The sequence below is a fragment of the Salminus brasiliensis genome, chromosome 12 (assembly GCF_030463535.1).
Source record: "Salminus brasiliensis chromosome 12, fSalBra1.hap2, whole genome shotgun sequence".
Classification (NCBI taxonomy): Eukaryota; Metazoa; Chordata; class Actinopteri; order Characiformes; family Bryconidae; genus Salminus; species Salminus brasiliensis.
In genome coordinates this window covers 6314322-6336788 of record NC_132889.1, presented here as the reverse complement: position 1 = coordinate 6336788, position 22467 = coordinate 6314322, and the positions used below count along the sequence as shown (strand labels likewise).

Here is a 22467-nt window from a genome sequence, read left to right as displayed (position 1 = left end):
TGGAGTATTGTGGTCTCCATATTGCATTGTCTTTAGTATTGTCTAAACTTTGAAGTATCTTGAATTTGAGTCTATTCAAACTAGCTGAGGTTATTCTCAAGTAAAGAGCGAAGCACTTTTGTAGGTCGCTCACCAAGGATTTTGTCAGCTGGCAAATGGAATTGTCAGTATCAGTACAGTACTGACTATTAGTTATGCAATCTATAGTGTGCAGCTCTTGGGGAAAACAGGTTGTGGTGTTGGGAAATCGGCCCGCGACACTGCTCAGCCTGTGAGAAGAGTTACCAAAATTTCGGACGTGTCAGAAATCCATCCGGTTGCTCGCTTGGAGCTGGTTCAGGCAGTTAATCGGCAATCGTGTCCCCTCTTACACAGTATGCCAAATCTCAGACACAGTGTGTGCCTGGCTTTAGGTTTTTTCTTTTGCTATAAGCCCAGGCCACTGATCCACAAGGGGTCCCAAGAGCATCTGTCCTTGCATCTGGTCAATGTCCTAATCAGTCGTGACACTGGCAGAAAACTGAAATCACTGATAACGTATCTGCTTCTAAATAATCGACACTCCTAAAAATAATGTTCTTCAATGGTTCTTTAAATGACGCTGTTGAAGAACCCCCTTAGGTCCATAGAGCCGAACCATGTATATAAAAGGAATGCGTAAGTGTGGAGAACCTTGTAACCATCACTAGTAAAAGGTTCTCTACCAGTTAAAAGGTTTGTAGAAGCGTAGAAGGTGCACATGGTCTACATGTTGTGAGATATTGTACACTTTGATATTTATTTATTTATTTATTCATCCTATTATTAATCAAGACAGTAAAGCTGCTTCCCAAGTTTAAAGCAAATTACTGTTATTTCACAGAATTAACTGTTTTCCCAGCTGTCTATGTATTGGCCCAATCATAAGAAGATCGCTAGTAATGCCACAGCCATCTGTAAACATCAGCCAGGAGGACGTAACTGGCCTCACTCTCTCTGGATGGGTAGGATGGCCCCCTTTCTCCCCATCGCTTAATGCAATGCTAGCCAGCTTGGGTTTCTGTTAGCTGATGCAACAGATTTGGCAGTTAGGTTTGGCCTCCAATTGTGTTTAAGTAACACCCTGGGGACATATAGGCCAAATTTAGTCCCATCCAACAGAGGAAAACTAGGGGAAAAATAGCTTGACAAATCACTTTTTTCTGCCAGTTTACAGTAAATTCACCCCTTAAAACTATAGATAGCAGTTAGAAAGGAATCGTGAACATGACTAGACTGGGGCTTTAAGTGGTGGATTTCGCAGCAGCGATAAGCTCTACTGCTGCTCTGTATTTCGAGTCCAGTCCTAGTTTCAGTAAGGGTTCCAAAGCTTCATCCGACCTTCAGAGAGTTTTTAAACTTTCTATTCTGTCTTCAAATGACCTAATCTTTTACAATCGTCACCTAGTGGTCAAATACCCAAATGCATCGCACTCATTCTATTTAAAGAACATCACCTAGGAAAACACAAAGCTCGTAAAAATCGCAAAACATATGTTTCGAGAATTCGTCCTCACGTTGTTAATAGATATTTCACAATGGTTCAGAAAAACACCTGCAATTTTGTGTTTGAACATAAATGGCAGATTTAGGTGATTCACAAGGTCCTGGGAAAAGCGCTAGATGGACGCCTAAGCAATTAGGCCTGTTTATTTGGTTATTTTTAGATCAGTTTTTATACATTATCTCCAATTTGCCATGTTTCTCTGTGTTCTGGCCCTCATGACCGGCACAGTGTATTTCCGAACAATTCAACAGAGTAAACACTTGAGCGTTACCGGAGGTCGTTCCCCATTCGGCCTAAAGTATCTGCTTACTGAAGCATGTTCAGGGTGTGTTTATACTCGTCAGCTTTGGTGTAATTAAAACGAGCCCTGGTGGGAACGCGGCCTTTTCAACTCAAACACCAAGTGGACCAAGACCCAGCTCAGGCAAGTGAGTGCAGAGTTGTTCACGACATGGGTTCACTCCAACACCGCTCACTCCACCAGCGCCATGCCATCCAGATCTCAGGTGAGTCTCTGTGCAGACCTGACAATGATTCTGTGCTTTAACTTCTTCTGTCTGACACTTTAGTTTAGTGGGTCTGTGTCCCAAACCACAATATGCACTATATGGGTGGGGCGGTATGTTTGTTAGGATGATTCTAAGGCCCAAAAAATGCATTAACCCCGTAACGCAGCAAGGCTTATTACTCACTTATTCAGTAACTAATAGTGGGACTATTCTCTCCTAATAGACATATAGTAATAACACTCTCTGCCTATCGGCAATCCACCGGCTGCTTAAAGGGTTAATTGAATATTTTACATGGGCTTAAAATCCCTGCCAGTGCCCCTGCTACACAGCAACACTAGCCACCATTAGAATTCAATAGTGTAGTGGCTTCAGTAAAACGTATTACAATATATTCTATATGGACAAAAGTATTGGGACACCTGCCCTTCCACTGTTTATTCCCAAAATCGAGGGTATTTAAAATAGTTGATCCTTCTTTTGTTGGAGTAACTGTCTCTACTGTCCAGATAAGAAGGCTATCTACTAGATTTTGGAGGCGCACTGCTGTGAGGATTTGATTGCAAGAGCATTAGTAAAGTCAGCATGTTGGATGTTGGATCACCACACCACCTCAAAAAGTACTGGATGGAGCACCAACCATCAATCCAGAGAGCACAGTTCTACTGCTCCACATCAAAACTAGCCACTATTAGAATTCATTAGTAGCTGCAGTGGCTTCATTAAAGTACCAACGTTAGTGAGTTGGGACGAAGCTCACAGCTTTATCATTAACATAGTTTAGTGAAAAAATGATAGCAAAAACATGTGATTTAATAAGCCACTAAGGGTTATGGCCTGGATCACGAAGGACCTGTCGACTCACAGCTTACGTCATACGTTAGTTCCCCCAATTTTGGTCCGATTTCAAATATGCCCGTATGAACGCAAAGCAAACCGGCACTAAAACCTAACAGTGTATCATTTTCTGGCCTGGTCCGGACCAAGAGAACCGAACTGCGGGTCTAAACACACCCTATGTCTTTTGGAAGTCTGAATATTAGAACTTAGAAAGGAATGAAGCACAATGCTGCCAAACAGTCACAAAATATTTATTTCATTCTTATTATAACTTTTTTATTTTATGAAATATAGAAATCTAGAATTTGGTAACTGCCCCACCCCCCCACATCCTCTTCCCACATACACACATATTTGAAGAGCTGAAAAGACCCAAAAGACTGGATTTAGCAGAAGATTTACTCCACTCTTAAAAATGATGGTGCTTCCAGAGGCTCTTTGAGCAACACCAGAGAAGAACCACTTTTGGTTCCATACTAGAGAAGGGAGAGTGTGAAGAGCCCTGAAACTGGTACATCGAACAGCATTGCTACAAGAAGTCTATGTAAGATTCAGGGTGTGTTTTTAAACTGCAAATCCCAAATAAGAAAACACAGAATCTTCGTAAATCTGCGTTAGTGCGGGCATATGAAAAATATCAATATATCGAAGTATCGCGATATTGTGTTTTGCAGTACTGTATCGATTCTCATAAACGCAGTATCAATCGTTTACATGTAAAGATTGGTGGTGGTTCATTTTGTGTCGTGTTCAAACCCCGACCACTAGATAGCAGTGTTGTACTCTGTCTTCAGCTATTAGATGTGCTATAAAGAATTGATTTACAAGTATCACAATATATGTTATAAGGACAAAAGTATTGGGACACCTGCTCAGTCATTGTTTGTACCAAAATCAAGGCTATTGTTTAATTGAACATCCTGCCTACTACTGTCCAGGGAAGAAGTCTTTCTACTAGATTTTGGAGGAGCACTGCTGTGAGGATTTGATTGCATTCAGCGACAAGAACGTTAGGGAGGTCAGGATGCTGAATGATCCCCAAACTCCTCTACTCATGCCCACATATATTTTTTTTTATTTTTTTTATTATACTTCTTCTGTTTCTCTCTTTTTACACTGATATTTTTTGTCTGTAAATGGAGGAACTGCGAAGTAAGAATTTCATTGTTCAGTTTATCTGCTTGTTTCTACTGTGCACATGACAGTAAACCCTTGAATCTGGAATCATCCAAAAAGTATTGGATGGAGCACCATCATCGTTCCAGAGAGCACAGTTCTCTAGCAGAGTGGCAGTAGGTTCATGCATATCTGCTACAGAGATTCTCATTCGATTGTGTTGAAGCTAAATGCCTTTATTAGAAGGGGTGTCCACAAACATTTGTCCATACAGTTGACCACATTATACACTAAATCGTATCTCCTGCATTGTGATCCATATTCTTGGTTCTTGCCTATACATATCCCTACGCATGACTGGGTTCTGAATGTGGACTGTTCTTTGTGGAACCAACAGTGGTTCTTCTATGGCACTGCTCATAGAACCTTCTGAAGCACTTTTGGAGTATTTTTGGGAGATGCAGAGATCTAGAAAACCCTTTTTTAGAAGAGCTGATAATTGCCTTTGTCTTTATCGTCTCATTGACCACTGTGTCTTCATTGACCGCTCGTCTTGAATAAGACAGAAACAGCAAAGCTTACTTAAAAAAAAACCCAAAAGAACGAAAAGAACCCCCTCAGTTAAAATAAATTACAAATAAATAAACAGACGGCTGGTGGCTTTACTGACACTAAGAACACGAGTGACACGGAAAACAAAGTCTCGACTGCTGTTCTCAGCCAACGTCCGTAATTGGATTTCCTATACATTAGAGTCTGAGACGGCACGGCTAACGCAAAACAGACACTTGCACTGGAGACGGGAGCAAAAAAATGTAAATAAATAAATAAATAAATAGATCGATACAAATATGCTGGGTTTGCCATCCAGGATATGTGGGCTTGCCATCCCATTTTCACCCTTGGGCTAATGACGTTGTTTGCACAAGGGCCCCCATAGAAGTCCGTGCCAAGAGGTGGATAATGTCATGGTGTTTTAACCAGCAGCCCACAGCACTGCTTGGCTTTTTGCGCAGCCGTGTCACGTGTGGGCGGGTCTCCGTGGGCTGCAGGCATCCAATGAATTCGCAGAAATTCATTACGATCCAGAGGCCGGTCCAGTCACACGGTCATCAGCTCGCTGCCTCACCGCCCCGGTGCCCACGGCCAGGCATGGCCGCTTGTTTCTGAGTCTAGGGTGGACTGCTCGATCTGCGCTTAACGCCACACTGCTGAAGACTGGGTAATAATAGCCGGGAATCACAGTAAACAAGCTGCGTTTTAACCAAACAACAAACAGTAGTACAACACTCCACGCTTTCTCAGTCACACCAGAGCGAAAGCTGTGAAATCTGTCACCAGTAAGAGTGTCAGCACTGTAACCTGTAATCATTTCTAGCCCAGATCTGAGTCGCGGCTGTGTGTGTGTGTGATTGGGTAGGTGGATGATCTTACGGGACGTGTGGATCTGAATGTGCAGGAAGTGGTTTATTTACAGCTCCTTTACAAATGGACCCAGATTTCATATCAGCTACCTACACTGCCAGAGATACAGTAGGTTAGTATGGGGGGAGGCACTTAGAGCCATCATATGTTAGGTCAGTAAGGTCAGTTGTTGTTCTGGTCAATCTAGGAAAGGCTGGTGGTCAGGTTTCTTTTTACAGGCCAAAGGCCAAAAGGGCTGTATTCACAAAAGTGTCTTTGCTGTGCTTTTTAAAACTTTATACTGAGGAAAAATGTTCAGATAAATAATTCATGTTTTTTCAGTTATTTTCTAATATTTTTCTCTAAAGAACAAATGGTATCCTTCAGAAAATGTTTGGAAATGTTGGCGTAAACTGACGAAGAACCTTGCAAAGAGACTTAAACACTAAGATGTTCATAAGACTGAGTGGTCCAGCAGAAAAAGGTGCTGACACTCATAACCATCATAATCGGCTTGTTCGAATTCCTGTCATGCTGCTAGCCATCGGCAGCCGGGCCCTGAGGGAGCACAACTGGCCTTGCTCTCTCTAGGGTGGGTAGGTGGCGCTCTCTCCCCACATCAGTTAAGCGTAATGCTGGCCGGCACTGGCGTCTGCTGGCCAATGCTTCAGAGCCAGGTACACATTGCTTTCCTCAGAGAGCGTTGGTCGCCCAGTGCTGTTGCATCGGTGACAGTTTAGAAAATGTGATGGGGGGGTGGGGGGGTGTCAGGGGCATGTGATGGGGGAGAATATGTATGGGTTGGGTAATTGGCGATCCAAATTGGGGAGAAAATGGGTAAAAAAACCAAAACAAAATTATATATATATATATATATATATATGAAAACCTCCCCCTCACAGTTTTCACGAAGATCCCAACACCAGTGTTTTCACCAGTGTTTCCTTATTAGGAATGTTTATTCGATTTGCGAGAACAATGGGATCCATTATTATAAGAGCAGAGCTGCAAATGATCCTGAGCTTCATGAACCTGGCATGAGTTTTTGTTTGGACATTTCTCAAGAATAAATTCAAGAAAAGTCCTAGGATGATGTTGGTGAATAATGAGGCCCAGTATGCTGAAATATAAGCTTCTAAAATGATCAGCTTAAATAGTATTTGAATTATTACTAGAATTAATGTCTAATTTAACAAGATTAAACCTGGAAATTGTAAAGTACTGTTAGCTTCTACATAAGTAACATAATGGCTTTCCAATTTCACACCAGTTTATATTTTCCTATTTTCCAAGCAGGATGTTTACCCAAAATTCCACCATGTTTGGGAGAAGGACCATGTCCCAGACCTCTCCTCCTGGCCCTCAAGACCCTTATATAACCCTGCTTCTCAGATCAACCCTGTGTCAAACAAACGTTGCACCAACCTCCACCCCATCTCCTTCCTTTCTTCTATTATCACTCACCACACCAGAGTGTCCGGCTCCTCACGCAGTGTACTTGTCTTGATCTTCTCCACATGTTCTACATAGTTTAGTAATCTCTACGCTCAGGAATTGGGCGTACTTGCACATTGTTGTATTAGGGTTATTGGGTGCTCATTTCAAATTTGCGAATATGGTTGTCTTGACTTGGCTACATAAGAATTCTTTAAGACTTGCACTTAACTTCACTGGGCCTCAGTCACCAATAGTTCCATAAGAACGTCCTTAAATGTGTTAATGAGAAAAATCCACACAAGAAATCAATGCCAGGTTCTTGGTGTGTTTTTGAACAGATTCCACTGCCCACTAAATTATACAAATCCCAAATATGAAAATACCGGTGAATGTCAGAATCTTTGGGAAATCTGCACAAGTGTGTTTTTAAGATGCAATTTAGTCAGCAAATGAAGCCCAATGTTTTGAACTACTTGGTGTTTATCTTAAGATCCTTCATAAGTTTTTTTTAGGAAAGCTTTTGTGAATCTGGCTTCAGGTGTCCAAGCAATACACTTTGAATCACAAAGTAACATATGGCACCATTAATTAACGCTGAATAATGAATAATTAAAAATTGTAGAAAATTAGAATTCGTCAACTTCTGCAAAGAGTGACTGCTTTACTTGTCTGGCCGGCTTGAAGGCTGTGACCTGTCAGTCTTCTTCAAGTACTTCCATCCATCACAGCACTGTCCATGTTAAAGGCTTCCATAACATATTTACATAGGATACATATACACTAAAGCCACCCATAAACAACATAAACAAGAAATTGATCAGTAACCTTGTGCAGATGTCCACAGATTGGCAAGTGGGTGATTGACAAATGTGCCTACGTAATCCATGGCAAATGATACAACAGGGTTTAGTTTCCATAATGCCTGCTTAATGTCATAATCAGAGGCAGCGCCCTTGAAGGAAAGCATTCCTGATTTGATTACACTTGAGTGTAACTGAAGATCAGCTTTTCTCCACTGTAACAGTATCAATCAGGTCGGTTAAAACACCAAGGCAAATCTAGAGAAGTTTCATGCAAGCAAGGACAATACGTCCTTCAAAATGGCATAAGATGGAATCTGAGAAAACGGGCAAAACAGTCATGATATTCGTCTTTACAAACTTTAAGGTGTGTACAAGTGAAAAGGTAAGGCAGACAGTTGACAGTTGAGATGTACTAAGATAGCAAGACGAGAAATAACGTTAGTGTCAGTACATTCTGGCCTTGAGAAGAGGTTTCAGTCATTTGAGAACATCTGAGAAAGTCCGCAAACCTGAACAAGGCTCCAGTGCAGCAGTTAGGCTAAACGGTAGGTCGATCGGAATACTGCGGCTCTGTTTCAAGTAACACGAGACAGACATCTGCAGTCATTTTACAAGTAGCTGATCTCCAGTGAGGTGTTCTTCTCCACAGGTTCCTCTGGCAAAGGTTTCACGCTGCCGTTTTTCGCCCCGTTCAGCAAGGCTGTGGACGGCCCGTAGCCAGAACCTCTTCTGTCTGGGGTGCCGGGCTCGGACATCCCTGAAGCTAACGGCCTCTCCGAGAAGAAGGCGCGAGCACTATCAACCTGTCCGCTGCCATTTCCATTCTGGGTGATCTTGCAGATTTCCGTCATCTCGGTCACTTCCTCCCTGTCCTCTTCCTCATCCTCCTCCTCGTCGTCTCGGACAGCCCTGCGCAGGCTCTCTCGGGGCATCAGTATCTGTTTGCGCTCTTCTTGCTCCTCGCGCTCTGGAGGTTCGTGGTTTTCCACCTTCCTCGAAGAGCGGCACAGCGCCTTCCGGAAACCCCGCTTGAAGTTGTCAGACAGGAAGCTGTAAACGATGGGGTTGGCACAGCTGTTGGCGTAGGACAGGACCACCACAAAGTAGTAGAAGCCCTGAAGGTTACTGGGTGCCGACACAATCAAGTTTATGATGTTGAGGGCATAGAAAGGGAGCCAGCAGAAAACGAACACTGCCACCACTATCACGACCATGCGGGTGACCTTGCGCTCGGACTTGCGCCGTTTGGTGGAAGTGGCGTGGACCTTCTTGCTCGAGCTGCGGATCTTGACCACAATCAGCAGGTAGCACATACAGATGACCAGCAAGGGGAAGAAGAATCCCACTGTGGAGGTGTAAATAATGAACGCGGCCCGCCAGATCTCGAGTGGTTGTGGCCAATTGATGTTGCACGTGCCTCCTTTTTCGAAGACGTCGGCGAAGATCACCATAGGCAGGACCACCAAGAAGGAGACTGCCCATACCGATCCGTTCACTGCCTTGGCCACCTGTGGCCTCCGCCACTTGGAGGAGCGGATGGGATGCACCACGGCCAAATAGCGGTCAATGCTCATCACTGTCAGGCAGAAGATGCTGGTGAACTGATTGATTCCGTCAACTGTCATCACGAGACGGCACATGAAGGAACCGAAAGGCCAAGACGACATGGCGTTCTGGACAGCCAGGAACGGGAGGCCTAGCATGAAAAGCTCATCAGCAATGGCCAGATTGAGGATATAGATGTTGGTGACAGATTCTGTCTTGGAGTAATGTAGTACTATATGGATGACCAGAGTGTTTCCTCCCAGGCCAACGATGCAGACGATGATGTATATTAGTGAGATCAGAACTCCGGCCACTCCTGTGCCGTGTCGGCCCCCAGGAGAAGTTTCATTGTGACATTTGGTGTTGTTAAGGCATGTGTCATTGGGATTCGTTTCGTTGAAGGGGTACAGCTCTGGAAGGGAGCCGTTGGCCAAAAGGTCCACTAAAGTAGAAGGATCTACTGTGGTAAAATCCATCCTAGCTCGATTGTCTTCCCTGTCCTTCCTTCTTTCTCAGGCTGCGCTCAGCTGGCGGCCATTGTCCTGGGAAAGAGTGAAACAGAAAATGTCATTTTCCCTTCAGTGCTCCCTCAAACTTAGTCACACTCCGTCATTTTGGAAAGATCTGCATTGTTCTGCAGTCAGAACAGACAGAGAACACGTTGCATTTGTCATGAATGGTTATATAAAGGACATGGGAAAGACCTAAACAACAGTATGAACTCTGTATGGCTACTTCTTACTAATGATAGTTCTCCATCAAAATCTTCACAACCAAGGGCTGAGTTTGATACTTTCTGAGAAACCTGCCTACAAAAGGGTTGAGAAATGCAGTGCTTTTGTTTTTCACACAATCTGACAGGCCAATTAGGCAGACGTTCAAAGGCAGAGATGAGAGTGATGAGAATGGCAAAATGTGCAATTAGAAGATGTCATTACACTGGGCAAATACAGGTGTGGAAAAACCAACACACGAGAGGCCACGAGAGGAACGAAACAACACAGGCGAGAAGAAGGGGGCAGTGGGAGGTAGAGGAGCAAGGAAGGTTAGATGGAAATAGCAATTCAGAAAACATAATTAAATGATAACCGGGTGAGGAATAAAAGGTCCGAGCCAAGCGTGGTGGCAGCGGCCATGAGTCACACAGGAAACAATTAGGGGAGATGGAGGGGAAGTGAGTAGGGCTGCTTTGGGACAGGCTGCCCTAAGGAGTGTGTGTTTGGCCAACAATGTCTATCTATTGAACCCTCAGACAGGTTAAACATCGTGATTTCCCACATGCCGGGGCTAATAATTGACCACGTACGCTGGAGATCTGAACAAGGCAGGGAGATGTTAATAGCCGTGTGAAGGGTCTTTGTCCGTGCATGTGTGTGAAGTGGATATTTCAGATGGACGCATAAGTGTCTTTCAGTGACTGAGAATATGAATGTGCCATGTGTGCGACTGTGAAAGGAGGCAGACAAAGTCTGTGTTCTTGTTTTCTGGACAAACAATGGCCTGCTTACGTCTGCGTGGAACATCCGCACCTGTGTACACCACAATGAACACTATCCTCATCCTCATATCTCTCTGGCTCTGTCCTTCAGCCTTCCTTCTCTTTCTCTCCATGCTCAATAATGGCACCAAAGAAGCATATTAACAATGCTGGCCTCAATGGAACCAAGACCTGGTTGGTATCTGAAGTTTGCTTCTTTAGGTTTGCTTGGATACAACAGTGCTGATATAGTGTAATGAGTCGTGTAATGGTTTTCGATCCATTTGTATAGGTAACAACACATAGGTCATACCATGTCAGAAACCGACACGAGCAAGTCCGTTTGAGATTACTCAGCAACTCAACTCAAACGTGTCTTGTGTAAATGGCTGACTACATTTGGGCCGATTTTATTACACCGTTTGCAAAACTACCAGTTTAAGAATAAGCGCAGTCGCACTACGGCTTCTGTCCTGTTACTGACCCATCCATATTTTCTTACTAAGCATCTGTAGGTGTGAAATGGTCAGGCAGCAGACAGTTTTGTGCACCCAGGTTCTTTTTCTGGCTTTAGGCCTTGTTTCTGGACATGCCGTGTGCAGTGGCAGCCAACAGTGCCTCAGAAGCTCAGTGTACCTGATTGTCCTGAGCAATTGGCTGAAGATTTTAGGCACAGGTTACAATAAAAACAATAAAAGGTTTAACTCACTAGATATGTTCAACTCTAAGAAACAGCAATGATGTTTAACCACCCAAAGGATGGATGTTCAAGTAGCGCCGGGGTCACAGTCTCTTTTTATCTTAATTAATATTAATATAAATATTTTTTTAAATGTAATGTAATCAAATTGTCATGCCTTACAGATCTACAGGATATTTTATATTATGGAAATATACAAAAATGACACATTCCACACATTTTGCTTATATTATTGACACTTTTTCTGTTATATTTTACACATATACCTGTCATGATAATTACTGTTATTGACTTATCGTACAATACATGGACATAACTGCACCGTGTTTACTTGAGTATATTTATTGGATATGTATTCAGCCAATTATAATTAGGGTTGTAGCGGTATAACATTTTTAGGTATACCATGGTATGACAATTCATGGTTATTACATATTGTGTATATGTGCTTAATACTGGTATTTTTAATAACAATCAAGTGAACAGAGAGTCCCTAACAGGCTAACCAAGTATGCAGAGAAACAGATGGACTACAGTCTGTAATTACAGAACTACAAAGTGCTTTTATGTGGGAAGTGGAGCTTTTATAATAGGCTGAGGTTATTCCAAACCAGGGTCATAATATTGTGAAACTGTGTATATATATATATATATATATATATATATATATATATATATATATATATATATATATATATATATGTGTGTGTAATTAAGCCCAGCAGAAAAGGCTCCATGCTCAAAGTACTTACATTTTTATCCTGTATGTTTAAACTTTGAAACCAGTCAACTGGACCTGCAACATGGCTTGAGGTTTAATCTGTAAAAACAAAAATCAGATTAAAATCAGAAGATTTTGGTTGTAGTCGGTTGTTGCATATCTGGAAGGTCACCTAGATTCTATAAAATCATGTATAATAATATAAAACAACAATATAACATAAAAAAACAGCAATGCATGCATTAAGTAGAATATGGCAGTCTATGAAATTTTATAAGTTTCCACTAATTAGTAAGGAAGCTAGACAAGGAAGCTAGCTAGCATTTTAAATAGTATCAGTAATGTAAATAATAAACAGTATTTGTAAATGTAGGACAAATGTAGGCTGTAGATTATTGTAAAATGAATGAGAAAGCTGTGTGACATCAAACATGAATATTCAAAATAAAATGTGTGTCTAGTTTGTAATATTTACTAAAATTCCACTGATTCTCTGGGTTTTTATTGTGAATAAAATGAGTGGAAATAAGAATCATTCAAATATTAATATCAAAGAGTTTAGAAGCACCGTATTTTCTCCAACAACCGCTCATATCCTTCGAGCTGTCTAACCACAAGAAACAGTCATATTTTTGGAGGGAAAGATGTATCATTATACAGACACCAGGATAGTTAGCCCTGCATCATTAACAAACCTGGGGTTTTTCTATGTAAGAGAGTGTGTGTCTCTGGTGCATGAAAATCTAACAAAAGGTAAGACTGTCCATTGTATTTTAAAATGAGTTATCTATTGGGGACATGTCCATTCTTCAAATATTCTGATTGCATAAAGAAAATACCGAAATTATACAGGAAAAAATTTATAATGCCCTTTTCAAACTATGAGACCTTGACAAAAAAAGAAAAAACACACAAAATCTTATTATCTCTGTCAGTAATAACATTTCAGAACAGAACAATGAACAGAACATGATGAAGCAAAGCCAGAAATCTGTGGGTTTTTCCTTTGCTTGTGTCACAAAATACTCAGGATAGTGTTGTAGGTACACACTCTAAACCAGGAGTAAAATATTCATAAAAAAGTTTATTCTTGTCAATAAAAGACAATAAAACATCTGGTGTCAATCAGCACTTTCACAATAAACAAGTAAACACTTCACTGGAGATGTGCAAGCTGCTAATAGAAGGATCACTCAAACTTTAATGATGATTAAAAAACACCATATCACTGAAAAGACGCAGCGCTATAGCGGCTAACAGCGTAGCCGTTGACTCAGCAGATGGTGTGACAGCCACCCAGGCTGACCCTCTCAATGACAAAGAGGACGCGTCATCTAAAATCATCCTCTTGGCCATTAAAAATGTGTAAAGGGTCTTCTGTATTGAGATGGTGACTGCATCTCGCAAATGGAACAGCTCTGCACAAAATCAAAACAAGGCTCTTAAATGTCCAAATGTTAGCGGACACCCATCCAAATGAATGCATTCAGTTACTTTAAATTGTACCCATCGCTGATACGCATGTGCAATATCACCAATGCAGTATCACCAATAGAATATAACTCTCTAGAGTAGATACACATGAACCTAATATAGGCCAGGCATGGGCTAGAGGGATGTAAAGCTCCCCAGCATTGAGCTGTGAAGCAGTGGAGATGTGTTCTCTGACGGTGTCCCATCCAATACTGTTGGGATGAGCTGTGCAGTTGGGGATGATTAGGTAGCCTCCCCTGACGCAGCCCAGCAGCGTCTCTACTTCCTTTGGAAGCTGAGAAAGGCCTGTCTCCCTCCACCCATCCTCACCCTCTTCTATAGAGGGACCATAGAGAGCATCCTGAGCAGCTGCATCACTGCCTGGTTTGGGACCTGCACAGCCTCTGACCGCAAGACCCTCCAACGCATTGTGAGGACAGCTGAGATGAGGAGTCTCTCTCCCCTCTGTCATGGACATTTACACTGCCCGCTGCATCCACAAAGCAACCAGCATTGTGGATGACTCCACCCACCCTTCACACAGACTGTTCTCCCTCCTGGCATCAGGAAGAAGGTACCGCAGCATCCAGTCCAACACGACCAGACTCTGCAACAGCTTCTTCCCCCAAGCCATCAAACTTCTCAACTCCAGAGACTGAACTTATGTCTTTTCTGTTCCATGCACACACACTCACTGTGTACTCTGTATATAGTGGAAATGACAATAAAAACCCACTTGACTTGACTTGATATGACTTGACCTCCCTCTTGTCGCTAAATGCAATCAAATCCTCACATCAATGCTCCTACAAAATCTAGTGGAAAACCTTCTTCCCTGGACAGTGGATACAGTTACTGCAACAAAAGCAGGATCATCTGTTTGTTTACTAACCTTGATTCTGGAGGAAACAATGAATGTGCAAGTGTCCCAATACTTTTGTCCAAGTAGCTTAAGTCATCTGGAGGGGAGATTGCAAGGGCAAAACATCAAGAAAGCAAGCCTCCCTGAGAACACAGAGAATGGCAAGACCACGTGCTTTGTGTCCAAGTGGCTATACAGCCCACACTTCTTGGAAACCAGTTTTCCCCGAGGCGTGAAAGTGGACTGAGCAAACCTTATATAGGCGCTCTCTCAAACACGATGCCACGAGCCATGATTGCTAAGTTACTTCGTGACCCATTTACAGTAAAACCACTATGCCTCTTGCACACTCCAAGTCTGCTGAATTCAAAGGAGACTGCATCAATATCTTCTCCAGCTTTCCCACTGAAATATTGAGCCAATGCAAAGAGTTCAACAGGTCAGGAGAAAAGCTGAAGGCCAGGGGTCACCCCCGACTGAAGCTGAGTCCTACATTATTGGAAACAATATTGGGAGATGGAGGTAACATAACTAGAAGGTCTCCAACAATCCTGCCACAGCGTGAGAGATCTGATGGTAGATCAGGGTGGGTGGATTTGGGTGGTATCCCGTTTTACGTTGTATTTCCAAATGACTGCGTCTCTGATGTGTCGAGATTCTGTCCATGGTGTCTATCTAATACTTGGCCAAATAAGCTCATTCCCCACTGTGCAGGTTGGGGGTGCTGTGGGTGCACACTGATTGGTGATAGCAAGCTCTGAAAACAGGTGGTTAAAAAAACAAGCCCAGTGTAGTTGCGAGTTTAGCAACGTGCTGAATTCGAATAAAAGGGCGAGCAAGCAAACCTGGATGAACCAGTCTACTAAATGTACCTGAAGACAGGCAACAACACTCCTCTAAGACCATTCCCTCGACTCTGTGCTTTCTAAGATATGAGGCTTTATCCTCTAAACGTTTGTAATTTCAGCCTCAGTTATCTGGAACACTGTCTGTGCTAAGGTCTTTAGCCTGTTAGCTAACTTATCTGAGCCTCGCTCGACTTCGCTCTCAAGTGTCGGTAGCTCAGCAGTTAGTCACTAGCAGCTCTACTGGACTGACTGGTACTTGGTGGAACTGTAGCTGAGCTAATCAAGCAAAGGCTAGAAAGGAGGAAAAACCTTTAAACTCAGCTTCTCATGTGTCCAGTGATGAGATTTTAAGATTGCTGAAGACTTCCTCATGCATCCTGAGGTCTGCTCTTGGGCTGAACTTGCTAGGACGGCCTGACCTGGCCATGTGGGCAGTTGTATCCCTGTGTGTTATTTAGTGGACAGTGGAAGGGCTGATTTTGAACTGTTCAGAGAGATTCACAGACTCATCTGCATCTACAACCTTCTTTCTGAAGGCCTCAGAGAGCTCTCTGGGTCTGGCCTTGGTGATCTGGCCACTCACTTCAGCAATCAAGAGCAAAGCAAACTCAATGTCTGCGGTTTATATAAAGGACGGGCTCCTCCAGAACCCCCTCTAACCATGTTCTAATCATCTGCAGCTGAAGCTGGTGCTGTGCTGAGTCTAATTAGCATTAATTCTAAATGCAATATCAGAACTGCCAAAGCCAGTGTCCCATTAATGATGAACATACAGTATATTGTGCAGCCCTGGTATACATAAAAAATATGCTTTCTTGCAGATGGAGGTCAGCTTCATTTGCATAAAGGCCAACTCTAATCAGTTTCCTGCTCAGACAGTGCCACATGAGAGCCATTTGTCTGTGCAGCAAACAGGCATGACGTGCCGCTGCCAGCAGTATTGTGACGACACTGTAAATGTAGACAGTCTCCTAGATCTTCTAAAGGCTGATTGGCTGTTGTTCGGCGGCTGATTAAGTGGCTTTATTGCCTAAGCCGGCTGATTAAGTTGTATCAGAGTGTATGAAGATGAGGCTACTCTCTCCTCAACTACTTTAAGCTGCATCCATTGCTGACCCAGTGCACACACATATACAGCTTGTCTAGTCCTTTTAGATAAGTATTGGCAATAGAATAGGACTCTCTGGAGCAGATACATATGAACCTAATACTGGCCAGGCGTGGGCTAGAGTGATGCAAAGCCCCCCATTATTGAGCTGTGGAGCAGTGGGAGTGTGTTCTCTGGAATGATGGATGGTGCCTTATCCAATACTTTTGGGATGAGTTGGGGAGGAGGTGGGGTGGTGATCGGCCTACATCCTGACTACCAATGGTCAAACAGCATGGTTAAAAATGCACCAATTGGTGAACGGCATGGTTAAAAATCGACCAAAAGTTGAATAGAATGGTTAAAGATACACCAACAGCAGAATAGCATGATTAAAAATCCACCAATAGGGGAATGGCACGGCTCAAATCCACCAATAGGAGAATGGCATGGTTAAAAATCCACCAATAGGAGAATGGCACAGCTCAAATCTACCAATAAGAAAACAGCACGGGTCAAATCCACCAATAAGAGAACAGCATGGTTAAAAATCCACTAATAATAAAATACACAGCTTAAAAACAATCCCAGAACGAATGTGCTTGTGTTGCTGAATGCAGTTGCTCCAACAAATGCCCATGGTTTCTGCAGAAGAAGTGAAAGGGCAGGTGTCCCAATACTTTTGTCCATATAGCGTATATTGAATTTGGCAGCTGTTCTTTACATTATTATCCATTGAAAGTCACAACGTTTTTTCCTTCTCCTGTAAAGCTGCTATTTTGGAGATACCAGCTTTGTGCATGACAGTGACAGTGTGTCTTCAAACCTGTCTTTGTGCATCCATGCATTTAGGACATCTGTAAGACTGCTGTCGTCTCGCAGCGCGCAGAGTTTCAGATCCTGACAAACAGATGGGTTCCACCGAACAACGGATCTGCGCAGGTCTGCGTCCACCTGTGCTCAGTGCGCTCGCTCTCTGATGTTGCCGCTCCGAGAACTCCTCTGAAGTCTGAAGTGGTCCGGGCTTTAATTGACTTATCTCTTAGCTTGCGTTTCGAACGCACTTCATTCTTTTGTGCTGGCTGTACCACGTAACAGTCACCTGCATGCTTCCGATTTCCTTCCCATTCACCTACCATCACCTGCCACCTTCCCCCCTATCTCGCCTCTCCTGCCCTTTGATACAATGTCCTCTTTGATGCTGGGTTGACCCTATGAGAGGCCGTTTCTTTAGTGCTATCTTGTCTGGCAGGTCCGCGCCGGCGTGCTACTAGGGCTCACACCAGACCTATAGAAAAGAAATGGAGCTCTTCTGTGTTGAGGCTGACGCTGCGAGGATATTGACACTTCCGTCCGTGTAATAAGCAGGCTGGATGGAATCCCTCTCACTAAGCCCACAGCACATAAAGAGTTTTGTGAATCATCTCCGCGGCTTCTAATTTGCTACAGGCTCCGAGTGAAAGCCTTGTTTAGCTATTTAATTATGATTATAGGAACATGGCATTTGCTAAATTATACAGTTCTCTGCTCATATTAATACACTGCTACTTTACTAGACAATAGTAACTGTAAGTAACTAAGGTTTGGGCGTCCTTCCAATTGTTTGGACGTTTCAAGGCTTGATTGGTTCGTCTCAACTGACTCCTTAGCTACACTTTACTGCCAAAAGGATTCGCACACCTGCCTTTGCATGCAGATGAACTTGAGTGTCCCATATCTCATTCTTAATCCGTCGGGTTTAATATGATGTCAGGCCGCCCTTTCGCAGCAATCACAGCTTCAACTCTTCTGGGAAGGCTTTCCACAAGGTTTAGGAGTTTAGTGCTTATGGGAATTTTTTGACCATTCTTCCAGAAGCGCATCCATGTCTTTATGGACCTTGCCTTGTGCACTGGTGAGCAGTCATTTTGGAACAGGAAGGGACCGTCCCCAAACTGTTCCCAAAAAGGTTGGTTCCTTTCACTGGAACTAAGGGGCCGAACCCAACTCCTGAAAAACAACCCCGCACCATAATTCCCCCTCCACCAAACTTTACACTTGGCACAGTGCAGTCAGACAAATACCGTTCTCCTGCCAACCGCCAAACCCAGACTCATCCATTGAATTGCCTGATGGAGAAGCGTGATTCGTCAGTCCAGAGAACAGTTCTCCACTGCGCTAGAGTCCAGTGGCGGTGTGCTTTGCACCGCTGCGTCCGACGCTTTGCATTGCGCTCAGTGATGTAAGGCTTGGATGCAGCTGCTCAGCCATAAAAACCCAGTCCATGAAGCTCTCTACGCTCTCTGTTCTTGAGCTAATTTGAAGAGCACATGAAGTTTAGAGGTCTGTAGTGGTTGATTCTGCCATGAGTTGCTGTCATTCCCCATCGTTTCCTCTTTGTTATAATAGCACTGACAGTTGACTGTGGAATATTTAGCAGAGAGGAAATTTCCCTGGACTTGTTACCCAGGTGGCATCCTATCACGGTACCACGCTGGAATTCACTGAGCTCCTGAGAGTGACCCATTCTTTAACAAATGTTTGTAGAAGCAGTCTGCATGCCTAGGTGCTTGGTTTTATACACCTGTGGCCATGGAATTGATTTGAACTCCAGAATTCAATGATTTGGATGGGTAACTGAATACATTTGTCAATATAGTGTAGGTCAAGACTTCTTCAGATGAAAATGAACCAAAGCTGGCTACAAAAAGATACCACAGCGCTTCGTTAGGGGGGTGTTTACGCTCATAAGCTTTGTTACGGGTAAAACGAGCCCTGGTGCGAATGCTCCATTCATGTGGTTTACTTTCGTGCGCATCGAACAAGCAGGTCGAGACCTCCTAAGGAGGTGAGGTGGGTCTCGGGCCTTTATTTAAGCGAGCTGGACCACCTGGTTGCCGGTTATTTGAAGTATGAACATAAGACGAACCAAAGGCATGTAAATGAACCAACACCAGAGTCGGGTACGGGTACGAGGTGAGGCCCTCCTGCCTGCGCAATCTAGTATGATCAACCCTGCACCACAGCCTTTTAGCAACCCCAAACGCGATGGCGGGAGGTGATCCACACACATGCAGAGTTGAAGCGAACCTCAGACCACCGATTTCAGGATAACCTCAGGAGGGCTCAAAAACAGCCTTCACACTTCACACCAATGTGCCAAACCGTTCGGGTATGTGCTCCCAGGTCTGGAAGAAAAACACTAGCGTGAAAACAAGCTTTGTCTTAAGGTCAAAATATGAGAACTAGCTTAAACAAGTAGTGCTTTCATGACTAAACAAAAGGATAGAAAGGTCAGTCCTCGTGATTTCCTCCATTCTTGCTCTTCTTGTTTTAATATATATATATATATATATATATATATATATATATATATATATATATATATATATATATATAACTGAGGACTTGTAACTTTCCTGGGAGCAGCGCTTTTTTGAAGGCCACTTCTACGTTCCCGCTCTAGTGGATTACTGACTGTGTTGAAGGTGAAAGCTATTTTATCTGCAGCACAGTTTCTCTAGTTCAAACACATAATCGTCTTAAGAAAACAAGCCTGGGTGAAGAGTGCGATTAGATTAGAAGCAGAACTACATCAAAACAGCAGCATCAAACCCAACCGCTTTGGATGGCTTTTAAAGGGACTCCATTCATGCAGAGAAACCTCGTCCATTTCCAATGCAATGAAATACGGACGCAAGTCAAAGATATACAGATGCAAAATTAAGATCTGCACAAGGGTTCTGCATGATCCGCACAGGAACTGACTGGTGGGATCTGATTCGCGGCACCGTGGGAAAAGTAGGCGAGTGCTATCACTCCCTGGAAGCTAAGAGTGGTGGATCTCAGGTGCTTCGATTACTGGCTGTTTATTGAAGCTGCCAGGAAGGAAATCAGCTGCAGGTTTGCTCCTGATAAAAAATTTCATCACTGTAATCTCCAAAGCAGAAACTTGACGCAATGTAAAGAAGAACTGCCAGATTTACATTATGTCAAAAATAGAGATAAAAGGTTTTTGAGTGACAGTGACAATATGAACCCTTTGAACCCTAAAGTCCTGCATGTGGGCCAAATACCTTAACTCCTGGCCATCAAACCCATAAGGAACATAATAGTTTTATAGTTTTAACTAAATAATTCATAGTGGATACTGAATAGTTCATAGAGGTTAATGAACAATTTATAGTGCATAAAGGAAAATCCATAGTAGACACTGAACAATTCATAGTGGATACTGAATCATTTTAGTAGCTACAGAATAATGCATAATATATACTGAATAACCCATAGATGGGTAGTATAATTCGTAAAAGATACTAAATAATTTGTAGTCCATACTGAATAATCTATAACAGATACTGAATGAACCATAGTACATAGTGTATTGTTCACTGTAGGAACTGAATAATCCAAAGAAGATACTGAATCATTTTTAGTAATTACGGAATAATGCATAGACGTAACTAAATCATTTGTAATACATACTGTATAATTAATAGTGGATACTAAATAAGTCATAGTACATACTGAATAATTTGTAGCAACTACTGAATAATTCATAGAAGTTACTAAATAACATCCTACAAAGCCACCAAACCCTAACAAAACAAAGGTTTAGCAGTGTCAGTTCACAGGTCCATGAGATCATCATATTTAAATATGTAAAGCAAAGTGCACTGATTTCTAATAACTACACACGTGAACAAAATTGTTGGTACCGCTCGGTTAATGAAAGAAAAACCCACATTTTGGATTTCATTGTACCATGCACAGATTCGAGACACCCTGTGCCAGATGCAGCAAAGCAGCCCCAGAACATAACAGAGCCTCCTCCATGTTTCACAGTAGGGACAGTGCTCTTTTCTTGATATGCTTAATTTTTCCATCTGTGAACATAAAGCTAATGTGCCTTGGCAAAAAGTTTCATTCATAATATGTACAACTGTAGTCACAGGAACATCAAGCTGCTTGGTCTTATAACCTTTACCTTTAACATGCTTGTCTATAATTTTCTTTCTAATCTCCTGAGACAACTCTTTCCTTTGCTTCCTCTGGTCCATGTTGAGTGTGGTACACACCATGTCACCAAACAGCACAGTGACTACCTGTAGCCCTATATATAGGCCCACTGACTAATTACAAGATTTTAGACACCTGTGATGCTAATTAGTGGTCTTGATTTGTCCCTTTGATCACATTATTTTCAGGGGTAACATAATTTTTGTCCAGGCCTGTTTACTTTTTTAAATATTTCTGTTGAAGCATGGTTCAAAATCAATGTCAGATTTTCAGTTGTTCATTTTCATAGAATTTTTATTTATTATTACTTTTGTCAGATTCAAGTTATTTCTGTGACCATTGTGGGTTTTTCTTTCATTAACCAAGGTGTACCAACAATTTTGTCCACGTGTGTAATTAATAATGCCAGGCTGGTGACTTAAGCTTCTGAAGCTTCAGCATGGTGCTAAATGCAGTGCTTGGAAGTGTTAATTCTTCAACACCCCACAGATTAAATTGGCTGTTGTGGAATATGATGAGTAGGCACTCATCAACACCTACACCCCCCCCCCCTCCCCGACGCACACATTCATACACACATTTGCTCAATTGATAATTTCTTTGAAAGGACATAATGTCGAGTAGAAACAGGCAATCTGTCGCTTTATCACTTCACAATCCGGAAGCGAACTCTCTAATGCATCTTGGAGGAACACTGTGCCAAGAGTTGAGCACTTAAGCACTCCATGGCTCAGATCAGAAAGCTTTCAGATACAAATTGTGTCTGGTTTTCTTCTCCAGAAGTGTCCACTTTCGGACAGGTACAGTACAGCATGAGACTGGATACGTGTGCTGTGTTGATGACCTCCTTAAGGCCATCCTTAAACATCTGAAAGCCTTACTGTCGCTGTGCTCCACGTTTAAGGAAGGGAATTAATAAGACTGTATTGATACAAATGCCATTATTAATTCTGCTTATCGGTCAGACTTTCTTTTCGGCTCTTGATCAATTTTCTGTAAGAAAATTTGTAACGCAGTAGGATGTTTCTTCCCAATAACATCTAAATGTGTTAAATTTTGAAACATTAAGCCATCCTTTAGACCAGGGGCGTAGCGGTTGGGTTGACACCCCCATAAAAAAAT

At 42.6% G+C, this 22467-nt stretch overlaps 1 protein-coding gene across 2 annotated transcripts in view; it reads right to left on the bottom strand.

Annotated features, from left to right (window-relative positions):
• Window positions 1–3212: 3212 nt before the first annotated feature.
• sstr3 (somatostatin receptor 3) overlaps window positions 3213–22467 on the bottom strand; it is a 46771-nt gene continuing 27516 nt past the window's right edge. For both annotated transcript variants that reach the window (XM_072693696.1, XM_072693697.1), the window contains 2 exons: window positions 12109–12176; window positions 3213–9721 (listed from right to left, as the gene is read on the bottom strand). In XM_072693696.1, the coding sequence (XP_072549797.1) occupies window positions 8243–9655 (1413 nt within the window). In that variant the 5' untranslated portion in view covers window positions 9656–9721; window positions 12109–12176 and the 3' untranslated portion in view covers window positions 3213–8242. The remainder of the gene's footprint in view (window positions 9722–12108; window positions 12177–22467) is intronic.